The sequence below is a fragment of the Cebidichthys violaceus genome, unplaced genomic scaffold (assembly GCF_023349555.1).
Source record: "Cebidichthys violaceus isolate CVI_PGR_0920_01 unplaced genomic scaffold, fCebVio1.0.p SCAF_1, whole genome shotgun sequence".
NCBI classification, from domain to species: Eukaryota; Metazoa; Chordata; class Actinopteri; order Perciformes; family Stichaeidae; genus Cebidichthys; species Cebidichthys violaceus.
Genome location: NW_027176262.1, coordinates 1,015,827 through 1,028,034, shown reverse-complemented (window position 1 = coordinate 1,028,034; position 12,208 = coordinate 1,015,827). Strand labels below are relative to the sequence as shown.

At 40.2% G+C, this 12,208-nt stretch overlaps 2 protein-coding genes across 3 annotated transcripts in view; one reads left to right on the top strand and one right to left on the bottom strand.

Annotated features, from left to right (window-relative positions):
- The window catches only part of arrb1 (arrestin, beta 1), a 34,263-nt gene that overhangs the window by 1,326 nt on the left and 20,729 nt on the right, over positions 1–12,208 (bottom strand). The window contains exon 16 of one of the 2 annotated variants that reach the window (XM_068705090.1): positions 9,060–11,160. The exons of the other annotated variant lie outside the window; for it this stretch is intronic. Coding sequence (XP_068561191.1) covers positions 11,046–11,160 — 115 coding nt within the window. The 3' untranslated portion in view covers positions 9,060–11,045. Of the gene's footprint in view, positions 1–9,059; positions 11,161–12,208 lie in introns of those variants that run through there. 2 annotated transcript variants of the gene reach the window in all.
- Positions 7,486–8,472, top strand: or55e1 (odorant receptor, family 55, subfamily E, member 1). The gene has a single exon (XM_068707009.1). It carries the CDS (start codon positions 7,486–7,488, stop codon positions 8,470–8,472), a length of 987 nt encoding a protein of 328 aa, XP_068563110.1.

Genomic DNA, 12,208 nt, shown 5'->3' with positions numbered 1-12,208 from the left:
TGTGTTGGTAAACTAAAACTCAGCTGGAAGAAAACTTGGATGCTTTGAGTTCTATTTAGAACATTTAGAACATTTAGAACATTTAGAGAATTTAGAAAATAAAACATGAGGTCGTGGTGAACTTCAGCCTCTTGTGGCTGAAATGAGTATTACAACAATAAACCTCTAATAACATGAAGAAAAAAAAATTCCACCAGTTTTTACAGACAAAAACAATTTAAGGAACTCAGAAAAATGGATTTGTATTCCCCGGTTCTGAAAGTGTCAACAAAACTTCATCTTGTTGTGCTTTTACATCTAAAAGGATCCAGTGTGTTGAGTTGCCTCATAGCGATATGCTCTCATGTCTAGGGGCTTTTATTGTGAAAGGTAAGGAAGCTGTAATGCATTGACAATGTAGGTGCAATAAAGACTTTTCCGTCTTAGTTCTAACCAGGAGAGAACCTCCAGTTCTTCATGTGTTAGAGCTGCATTCTCTCTAGTGTCCACCAGGGGGCGACTCCTCTGGTCGTATAGAAGTCTAGTCTAAAATGACTCTACTTCTCTCTTGATTTATTCCCTCAGTAAACATTGTAAACATGAGTTTATGGTCTCAATCTCTAGTTTACAGTCTTCTTCAATACAGCATGATGTTCATTTAGTACATTATGCTCCATTTAGAGTCAAACAGACCATAAAGCAGGGGATGATTTAGGGGCAGGGCTACACGGTGATTGACAGGTCTCTACCAGAGACGTATACGGCGTCTCTACGTCACTCCTCCTCAGTCCAGATATGGTCACTTCCTGTTCACTGGTTGTAAAAAAAACAAGATGGCGACGGCCAAAACATCGAACTGGAGACTTCAAAATGTCTACAAACCGATGAGACGTCACGATGGCTCCACTTCTTATATACAGTCTGTGTTGTTACTTTATTGCCTTCAGCTAATCTCGCCCTGCTTCCTCTTTGCTGTAAATGGAGCCGTTAAAGTGAAGCTCACAGGGAACCGATCCAAACAGTGATGGTGTCGTTATTCTACAGACATTATATTGTGCAATCAGCATTTACTACATAATGACAATCACTTAGTCATAAACTCGGGATAGAAAACTATTTACATCAGACTTTTTCCTCTCAGAGCTTAATAAATGTCCTCCTAACACGAAAAGAACAAAGCATAATGAAGTTTTTGGAAAACACTGTTTCTGCCGTCTGTGACGGTGGACTGTTTATTAATTAAAATTTGAAGCAGGAAAATCTCGTTACAGCTCCCAGTCCCAGCAGTCTAACTGAAAAGTCTAATTAAGCAGAGCAGATAATTAATCCCAGCATCCTTGTCACAGGAAACTAATCTCTGATGTTTTGACCTTGGGGGCCAATTGGCTTTGAGGAACGACGACAACAAACCGCCAACAGAGAACTCTGACGGGATAAAACTAATTAGATTGTACAGTTTAAACCTCAAAGGAAACATGTTTTCCTTCCTCTAAATTTACTGTTTGGTTATTGTAGCAGGAGGATTTAATATCAATATTTGTTTGATTTCACTGCTGCATTTATAAGCAGAGCTGTGGACTCAATCCACATGACTTGATGACATAATACTTTGACTTTACAAAGAGGATTTCATCTGTGTACAAAAACTCAAACTCAAAACAAAAAATGAATTGCAGTATGAAAAATGAGCAGGTCTAAAAAAAAGACTTTACATTTGGTGAGGAGCACATTTTGACTTGTTTAGAACTCATAATTCAAGGTTTAGGACTTGCCTGTCTTGACTTGGGACTTGATTCGGGTCTTGAGACTTAACTCTGGACTTGACTCTGGACTTGACTCTGGACTCTGTACTTGACTCTGGACTTGACCCTGGACTCTGGACTTGACTTGGGTCTTAGAACTTGACTCTGGACTCTGTACTTGACTCTGGACTTGACCCTGGACTCTGGACTTGACTTGGGGCTTAGGACTTGACTCTGGACTTGACTTGGGTCCTAGGACTTGACTCTAGACTTGACTCTGGTCTTGAGTCTTGACTCTGGTCTTGGGACTTGACTCTGGACTTGGGACTTTACTCGGGACTTGCTTGTCATGACTCTGGACTTAGGACTTGACTCTGGTCTTTGGTCTTGACTCTGGTCTTGGGACTTTACTCGGGACTTGCTTGTCATGACTCTGGACTTAGGACTTGACTCTGGTATTGGGTCTTGACTCTGGACTTGGGACTTGACCCCAGTCTTGGGACTTGACTCCAGTCTTGGGACTTTACTCAGGACTTGCTTGTTTTTAATCAGGACTTGACTCTGGACTTTAAACTTGACTCTGGTCTTGGGTTTTGGGTCCTGACTGTGGACTTGGGACTTGACTCCAGACTTGGGACTTTACTCAGGACTTGACTCTTGACTCTGGACTTGTTTGTCTTGACTAGGGATGTGTGTTTTTTTATTATGGCACATCTGGGGTATTTTTGATTAATGAATGATACATTATAATTATTTTATTATAATTTATTAATAATTGAAACACTTTTAGCTCTAAAAAACAGAATTTGGAAGATAATAATAATAATGCAAAAAGAAAAGGTCGTCATAATAATATGTGAAGACAACATGAAAAACAAGTAAAACATATAAAAAGGCGTTGACTGAGGATATTGAAGGATATTTATTACATTTTAAATAAAGAAAGCATGAAGTCAGCTGGTTGATTAAACTCTGGAGTATCTCCTCTAACGGGCTCAGGGACGTTTTAATTGGTTCTAACTGGTTTTAGCCAATCAGAGTGCTGCTGCGTTTGGGATCAGTCTTCTCGTGGGACGTTTGGACTTCGGGTATAAAATGAAGCAACATAGTTTTTACACTGTAAAGAGTTTTTGCTGACGACCATCTGATGAACTTCAGCAGGTAAAAATATTCAATAATCGATTCGTTTGGTTTTATTCTTCTGATAAAAATTGTTTTTAATAATAGTCCAAACCTGGAGAACTTTATTACGAGGATATTAAAGTAATCGGATTTCTAATTGAATTGTTCCAACATGATACTTAAGTGACTCTTTATGGTTGTCATGTTTACAACTTAATTACAAATCTAAAAAGTCTGTACAGTAAAATATTATAGATTATAATTATTTACTTCAACTGCAGAGATACTTTATACTTGTGCTGCACAACATTTCAGAGTGAAAAGTTTTGTATATATATATATATATATATATATATATATATATATATATATATATATATATATATGTTTTGCGGCTGCAGTAACTGGTTTCTTTGCGGATTAAGATTTCACAAACAAACCTGCAATCAACATAAAACATCAATTTAGAACTTTTACTTTAATTAATTCCTTTTGTTTTACGTTGTCATTCTTTTGTTCGCTCTTCAGCTTCTGTTTAATTAATTTTAAACTTTCTGCAAAAATGTTTCACATTAAAAGCCTTTCCTTTTCCTGTCATGCTTAGAACAATTTATATGTAAAATGAAATGAAATTGACATTATACTGCATCAAAATTAATGTTTAAAAACGTATGGGCTTTTTTGTATTTAGGCCTTTTTTATATAATTATAATGATAATACAGACTGTACAGTATTTTGAAAATTTGACAACATATGTGAAGTTTCTCATTCGTGACTTTGTTTCCATAAAAGCATTTTGAGTTATTACATTATTATATGACAGTTGTTACTCAGTACTTTGAGTACTAACACGTTTTAGAGCCATCGTCCCAGGTTGTTAAATTCAGGCTGTTTTCATACGTGTACATGTACACACTGAAATATTAACTGTATTTGTACCTGTTTAAGAGGTAGTTAAGAGTATAAAAGGTTTGGTCTTATTTATATAATAATTTATGTACCTTATTTATGTGCCTTAGGACTATATTCTTTAATTCAACATATATTTTAATATAAAAATGTACAGTATATATATCTATATATATAGATATATATATAGATAGATAGACATATATCTATATATATATATATATATATATATATAGATATATATGTATTTGAACCTGTTTAAGAGGTAGTTAAGACTATGAAAATGTTTGTCTTATTTTATTAATATAAACATGTGTATGTGTAAGCCTTTCTTTCCTTCTTTAGCAGGATGTTAATTTGTCAAGGACTGTATTCTAGTAAGTAAGTAAAATGGATTTATAAAGTGCTTTTCACAGACATTAGTCACAAAGTGCTTAACAGGAGCAGAATTACAATCATAAAAGCGCAATATGACCATATAAGGGCCAATCATTTACATTAAAATGCACAAAAACAGAGGGTACAAAATTAAAACATGGTTTAAAAGCCTAGGACATGAGTTGTTACCCAAACGCCAGTCTAAACAGGTGTGTCTTGAGCTTATTGTTGAATGAGTTCACAGACAGCAAAACGTAGGTGCAGGCAGAGCATTCCACAATCTACTACTACTGTACTAATGCTACTGCCTCAAAAGCTCGGTCACTACGGGTCTTAAGGTGAGTGCGTGGGACAGACAGATCATTTAACATGTTTGACCTGAGAGCGCGGGCAGGTGAAGAAGAGTGAAGTAGTTCAGCCACATATGTAGGAGTCTGACCGTGTAGTGCTCTGTAAGTGAGAGTGAGAATTTTAAAGTGCATCCTAAATGCTACAGGGAGCCAGTGGAGAGATCGGAGTATGGGGCTGATGTGAGACCGTCTATGTGTCCCAGTGAGTAATCTGGAGGCAGCATTTTGGATTACCTGCAAACGGTTAAGAGAAGCTACACTGAGTGATGAGAAAAGTGTGTTAAAGTAGACAATGCGTGAAGAGATGAAGGCGTGTACAATCATCTCTAGTTCAGCTGTTGATACTACAGATCTCAGTTTACTGATATTTCTTAGGTGGAAAAAACATGATCTGGACAGTTGCTTAACATGGGGGTCAAAAGACACTGATTGGTCAAATATTACCCCTAGATTGAAATGGGCAGCAGAGGAGAGTGGACCAATATCAGCTTGATCATAGGGACAAATTCATCTGGAGCAACTACTAGAACCTCTGTCTTGGTGCCGTTAAGTTGTCAGCAGTTTTCTGCTGTCCAGTCTCCAATAGCATTTACACAGTCCAGGAGCCTAGTTAATGCAAAAGCCTCACTGGTTTTGAATGACAGATGGAGTTGGATATCATCAGCATATAAATGATAGGACACATTATGACATTTTATAATCGGTTCCAAAGGCAACAAATAAAGGGAAAGGGAAAATAACAGAGGCCCCAGAACCGAGCCCTGCGGTACACCACAAGACAGTGGAGAGGTGACAGACACAAAATCACCCACAGAGACATTAAAACTTCTGCCAGCGAGGTAAGATGTAAACCAGACTAACGCTATGCCAGATATGCCCACCCAGTCACGTAGCCTCCTAATCAAGAAGTTATGGTCTACAGTGTCGAATGCAGAACTGAGGTTGAAAAGTACCAACACAAAGCAGTCACCTGCATCAGAAGACATGAGAATATCATTTGAAACCCTCAGGAGAGCAGTTTCAGTAGAGTGTCGTTTACAAAACCCAGACTGGAATTTGTCATACATGTTGTGACTCTCCAGTGCTGCAGTAAGTTGGTTGGCCACCACCTTCTCTAAGATTTTTGAAAGGAAAGGCAGTTTTGATATGGGCCTGTAGTTCATGGGCAACGCCGGATCTAGTTTGGGTTTCTTTAATATAGGCTGGATCGTGGCATGCTTAAAATAGGAGGGGACAATGAGGAATTAACATTAGATGTTACAGCAGGGCCAATAATTGGCAGAACTTTCTGAAATAGAGAGGATGGTATAACATCCAGGGGGAAAGATGATGGCTTTGTTTTGTTAATTATGTCCATCAGGTCTTGAAGGCTGGTAGGCTGGAAAGAGTCCAGAACAGTAAAAGATTGAGAGGAGCTATAGGTAGATGAACAAATCCCAGGCTGCATACCAGACCTAATAGCTATTACCTTATCAATAGAATAGGTAACAGAACAGCACGGTAACGTAGAGACAGACGGTGAAACAATTCTATTAATTGTGTCAAACTAAATCTTGGGATTTCTCTTTGAAGAAGAAATTAAGTTGGCAAAATAAGCAGTTCTAGCTTCCTTTACTCCAGCATTAAAAGAAACTCTGAGGTCTTTGAGATATGTGCGATGCACTTCTAGCCCAGTGGCTTTCCATAGCCGCTCTGTCCTGAGACACTTCCGTCTCAGGCTGCAGACAGTGTCTGTCATCCACGGAGAAGTGTTGTAGGCAGCCCTGGTCCTTTCCTTAAAAAGGTGCCATTTTATCCAACAATGTGGTGCAGTGCTCATTTAAAGACTGTATTGAAAATGCAACATCATTGTGACTTGTGTTAATATCACAGCATAAGTGCATTGAGAACTGATCAGCTGTAATAATGCGGGAGTGGAATGTTCGTTTCAGACACAAGGGGTCAGCATTTACAGAAAGATCAAAGAAAATACATTTATGATCACTGATCAGTAGGGTCCTCACAACAGGTATGATCAATATCACAACATAACGTTTTAATAGGGGTAGACACTGTGTCGTCATCAGCACAGGAAGCTTTGGTGATATGTGCAATAGGACGGATCACTTGTGCAACACGGCGAACCCGACCATCAGTAGGGTGCGAGTGCGAGTCTGTGATTCTGACGGGAATGTTCATGGGTCGGGGAGTGGAAGACTACGGAGAGAATAGTAGGAGACCCTCCAAGCTGGCGGGGGGAGCTAGTGTTGCTTGTAGGGAAGGGAGGGGAGTGCTTGTGTTGACAGGCTACCAGGTGAGGAAATGAGATGTGGGGTAGTCAATATTCTGTCATTCAATACAAATACTAATATAGAAATTTACAGTGTGTATATATATATATATATATATATATATACTGTAAATTTCTATATTACTATAAATTTCTATATACTAATAATATACTGTAAATTTCTATATTTTTTATTTTTATTTTTTTTTGTGATTTAAAAATACATATGTATTTTTAAATCACAAAAAAAAATTTCTCCTGTGTTTTCTTAGAAAAATGTGTTGACCTCAACACCAGTAACGTGAAACCCAAACTATCTGCACGGCTGAGTAGACGAAGTAAGTAACAAAAAATATATTTGGTTTGTGATTTTAGTGAAAATCTATAATAGATCAGAATTTAGTAATGAACCATTAAATCTCATTAAAGTATTTCCTGAAGGAAGCATGTGTAACTTCCTAATGTTTTGGCTATATATGTAGATGGAAATCTATTAAAACTGTTAATAACTAATGAACGTGAATGTCATTATAATGAGCTTCTTCACAGTTGATCAGTTTGTAATTATTAGAACTTAATGACTCATAAAGAATTAAAAAATGTAACATGAATTGTCTGCAGTCATCTGCAAAGACATTCACATGATTTGACTGTGAATATTCTTGTGTCGATTAAACTCAGATGTTTTGGCGTCTGACCATCTCAACGCTCTGAACTCCGGTGAAGCCAGCCACCATGTTGGAGGCGTGGAACTCCTCCCACAGCACTTTCGTGTTCAGAGGTTTTGCCGCGCTGCAGAAGCACCGCCGGCTGCTGGCGCTGCCATTCTCCGCCTCCTACCTGACAGCGCTGCTGGGAAACGGCCTGCTGGTGTACGTGATCCGCCGCACGGAGAGTCTGCACAGCCCCATGTACCTCCTCATCTGCACGCTGTGCGTGGTCGATGTCCTGGTGGTGACCACCATCGTACCCAACATGCTCCTTGGCCTCCTCTTCGACTGGGACCGGATCTCTTTGGCCGGCTGCTTGACCCAGATGTTCTGCACCCACTTCCTGTCGTCTCTGGAGTCGACGCTGCTAATGGCGATGGCGCTGGACCGCTACGCGGCCATCTGCTGGCCGCTGCGCTACACCAAACTCATGGACTCGTCCGTGTTCGTGAAGCTGATGCTCTTCACGCTGGTCCGCAGTGGCTCCATCATAGCGACGCTAGTCGCGCTGGCGGGTTCACTGCGGTTCTGCGGCTCCGATGTCATCCGGCATTGCTACTGTGACCACATGGCACTGGTCAGCCTGGCGTGCGACGGCACAGAGAAAAACGTGGTGGCGGGCCTCGCCGTGATCGTCTGCTTCGTGGGCGTGGACATACCGCTCATCTTCTTCTCCTACATGAAGATCCTGAGCGCCGTCTTGAAAGCGGCAGCCGCCGGCGAGGAACGCAGGAAGGCGTTTCACACCTGCGGCACTCACCTGATCGTCATGATGTGTTTCTACCTGGTGGGGAGCGTCACGTTCCTCTCCCACAACCTGAACATCCCCATACCGACGGACGTCAACACCTTCATGGGACTCATATACATTCTGTTCCCAGCGACGGTCAACCCCATCATCTACGGCGTTCGGACGAAAGAAATCCGAAGTGGCTTTTTTAGGCTCTTTAAAGTCAGAGTGAAGAAAATAATGATGGTGAAAGTTTCTCCTGCTGGAAAAACACAAACGTGACGACGTGTATCTGCCTCAAACACCTTTTTTTGTCTTCATGTCTCTGAGTCACAGATTCTCTAACATTTACTCAAACTTCTCCTTCGTTGTAAAGATGAAGGAGAAGTTTGAGTAAATGTTAGAGGAGAACTAGTTAATAAAGAACTAACTAAATTAGTGCTGCAACTAACGATTCATCAAGTGTTAGCTTTGCAATAGCTTTGTATGGGGCGTTATAACGGTTGAATTACAACTTCCTTCTCTATTGTCCCATGAAGACTCCCATAGACTTTAATTGGGAACGAAACGTCTGTAACTCAGAGGATATTTTATTTTGAGCTGAATCTACTTCCCATTCAGAGCACATGAATAGCCCTTATTTAAAATAGTCAGGTTCTAAAAGTTGTGAAATGCATTAATACTTATTTTCAAAACACTGAAACTTCATGAACAATCTGCATATTAATGTTATCGAATTTTAACTACGAGCTGCAGAAAAGAAGATAAATACTGTCGTCCAATTTAATTTGATCATGTTTATCTGAAGATACATTCAGTCGGAAGTCATTACAGAGTGTGTCCACCAGACAGCGCTGAATGATTTTTTACAGTGTAAAATGTCTTTTAAGTCAAAATATGAATCAATATATTGGTTTGTGTTTAATAATAATATTAAAAATAATTATAAATGGCTGATGTCTCATCGAGCTCTCGATCATTTCAACTGAGTCGTTTCCGTTTCGTCCCGTTTACGTGAGAAACACACACAGTTAGCCACAAACGTCCTTTTATTAACGATGTAGTGGAATAACATACAGGTTTCCTCCTGGCCCTGTCAAAATAAAAGCCCATCCAAATAATGTTAGAAACAATAAAGACGTTTTGGCTGTTTTTGATCTCTGTTTTGTTCAATAAAAGTTGGCTCCTGACTCTTCACATGAATTTAAAGTCCATTAGAGGACCATTCTGATGGGTTTTTTACTTTAACATTTTCTGTTTACAAACATCAGCTGATTATTTTATGAATTGGTTTTAAATAGATTTGCTTCTTTCAGCCTTCAGAGTAGATCTGCTGGTATGTTCAAGGATGCTCGCACATCACAGACTTGCCTATGAAATTATCGTTTCTTATATTTTAAAGTACTAGCACAGGGAACATCTTCCATCACGCACCCCCATTTTGATCATAATCATTGATCAATCATAAATGTAAAGTAATGTGGAGGATTAAATTCAGATGTTTGAATAATATTGAAGATACAAATACTTTTCTTTCATGAGAAATCACAGTCGTTAAGTTGTTGAATGTTAAAACGTCGTCAAACACAAAGCGACGACAAACGGCGAGAACTTTATGAAAATAAAAAACAAAATCATCAACAGTCTGAATCTGAGACATTCCTCGTCTAGACAACATATTCTTTACCTGAACTAGTGAGATTCATTTGCTCGGCATCGCCACTTTTATCATCCTTTACCGACAAAAAACTAAGTTCATCTTACTAAGTATCTGTTATTAAGTTTGCATTATTTTTCCAGGTGTGGAAGTGACCATTTACATTTCCAATATGTGATCAGTTTATCCACAAACATACATGTGAAAGTGTTTTAGAATTAATCTCACTGTTAGAAGACACATGAATGTTTAAACATATTCACAAATTTATTAAAACAGCCACCAATTTGACGAAGCTAGCTAGCCGGATAGCTGCTAGTAGCTGCTAGCTACTAGCTAGCTAGCTAGATAGATACATTCAAATCCATGTCTCTGCTAGCAGATTTTTAAAGCTTAGGAAGTGTTTTTATGAGGATTAAAGGATGATGAAACTGGTGATGCAAAGTTAAGTACTCCCATTACTTTCTTTGTGACCCAAGGAGGAGGCACTCTAGTTTAGGTAAAGAATGAGGTGAATAGAAGTGAAAGATTGAAGAACGATGACGATCTTAATACAATCCACATGAAAACCTCTAAAACCAGGGCCATCCTCTATAAAGGTTGATTACCGTGATATTAATAAACCGTAGAAAGTATCGGTGTATTTCATGCACACTCGGCCACCGAGTCCTGTCAGCTGATCGGTGGCTCTCTCTGACAGTCTCAGGTTGTCTCGGCGGGTCGATGACTTCTTCTGGTGTTTCCGTCAGACCTCTGACGGCTGAACTGTTCCAGATCTACCGAAGGTTGGCAGCGTTGTTTTACGAAGACCCTCTTGATACGACACATCAAACTAATCTCAACACGACGTTACTCCGGTTCGCTCCCTAATGGAAACACGTAGAACAAAGTGACATTAGAGGCATGCTACCAGCCGCGGGGTTTACGACGACTGCCGCGGTCGCCGGTTCAAGTCTCCAGCCGGCCGGGGCAAAAAGGAGCTAAGAGGCCGCTCCGTCTGAAAACACGACTAGGCTGCATTATTCTAGCTTTTTTTACACCTCCGGCAGGACGCAGAGAGGACGAACATGAACGAAGAACACAAACACGGCACCGCCGAGTGTTTTGAAGGGCGTCCAGACTGTGGAAGACCTCCGTCAGCTCCACGCTACCAACAGCAGCGAGACAACGACGGCAGCGGTGGCGGCACTTCGAGCCTTTATCTGTTGTCCAGTTTGGGCGAGTCCACCGGCTCCTCGTCTTCATCCTTGTCTTCCTTCGCTCCACCAATCAGCCGCTGGCGGGCGAAGTCTTCGAAGATGATGTCATCGTCGCTGAGGGGAGGGGTTGGGGGTTGGGGGTTGGGGGGGGGGGGGGGGGGGGGGGGGGGAGAGGGTTGTGGAGGTTAATTTATAAGAAAACAATGAAAGAAACATAAAGAGACCAGAAGCGAGTAGAACTCAGTAGAACGAGCCACGAGATCAACATTTGAAGAAGACGTCTTCATCTTCATCATGAGACTGAATCCTCGTTTAAACAGGACGGACCATCTCACACTGCAAAACATTTTCTTCTTCAGGTGTCAGAGCTCCTCTCCGTCGTGAACACACACTGTGGACCGGAAATACTTAAAAGATCGTGAAATACTAGAAAAGATGGTAGTTTGGGTTAAAATAACTACTGAAGTCTGAAAGTGTAAATAAATCCACGTTGACTTGTTGTTTCACATGAGGAACAAACAGCCGTTCGTCCTCTTTGAGGTTCTTCCTTCTTCCTCGTTCATCATTACTTGAATAACTTACACAATAGTTTCATCTGTTATCTATTACAGCGTTTTATTTTTCGTCTTCATGATTCGAGCGCTGGATGAGACAAACAACCTGTATTGTGTTCACACAGAACATTCACATAAATAAAGTTGTGTTGAATATATTCACTACGAGCATTACTACCAGGAATACTCCTTTCACTGCAAAGTCTCTAATTGATATACTTGTTTGTCTCATTGCCGTAAAGAGACTTGAAAAGAGCTATACAAATTGAATTAATTATTAATAGTGTTATCATGGATTATGGATACATGTTTATGAATCTGTGTTATTCTGGATTGTATAAACTCTTCTTTGTTGTGTCTTTGGGGTTCAGTGAGCTGAACTGAGGAGCTACTGTCTGTCTCTCTGCTGACAGCAGGATGAGTTTCCACTTGAAGCTCATTTCCTGCCTCCTCACACGGCAGCGAGCATTAAGACGCATTAAGGACGAGACTCCGGAGACGAGTCCGTCTCAGTGAGAGAGGAAACTCCTCTCTGCTGTCAGGGTTATTGACGAGGACGTTAACCACAGCTCAGCCAATCAGATCACAGAGCAGCGGATGAGGTGATG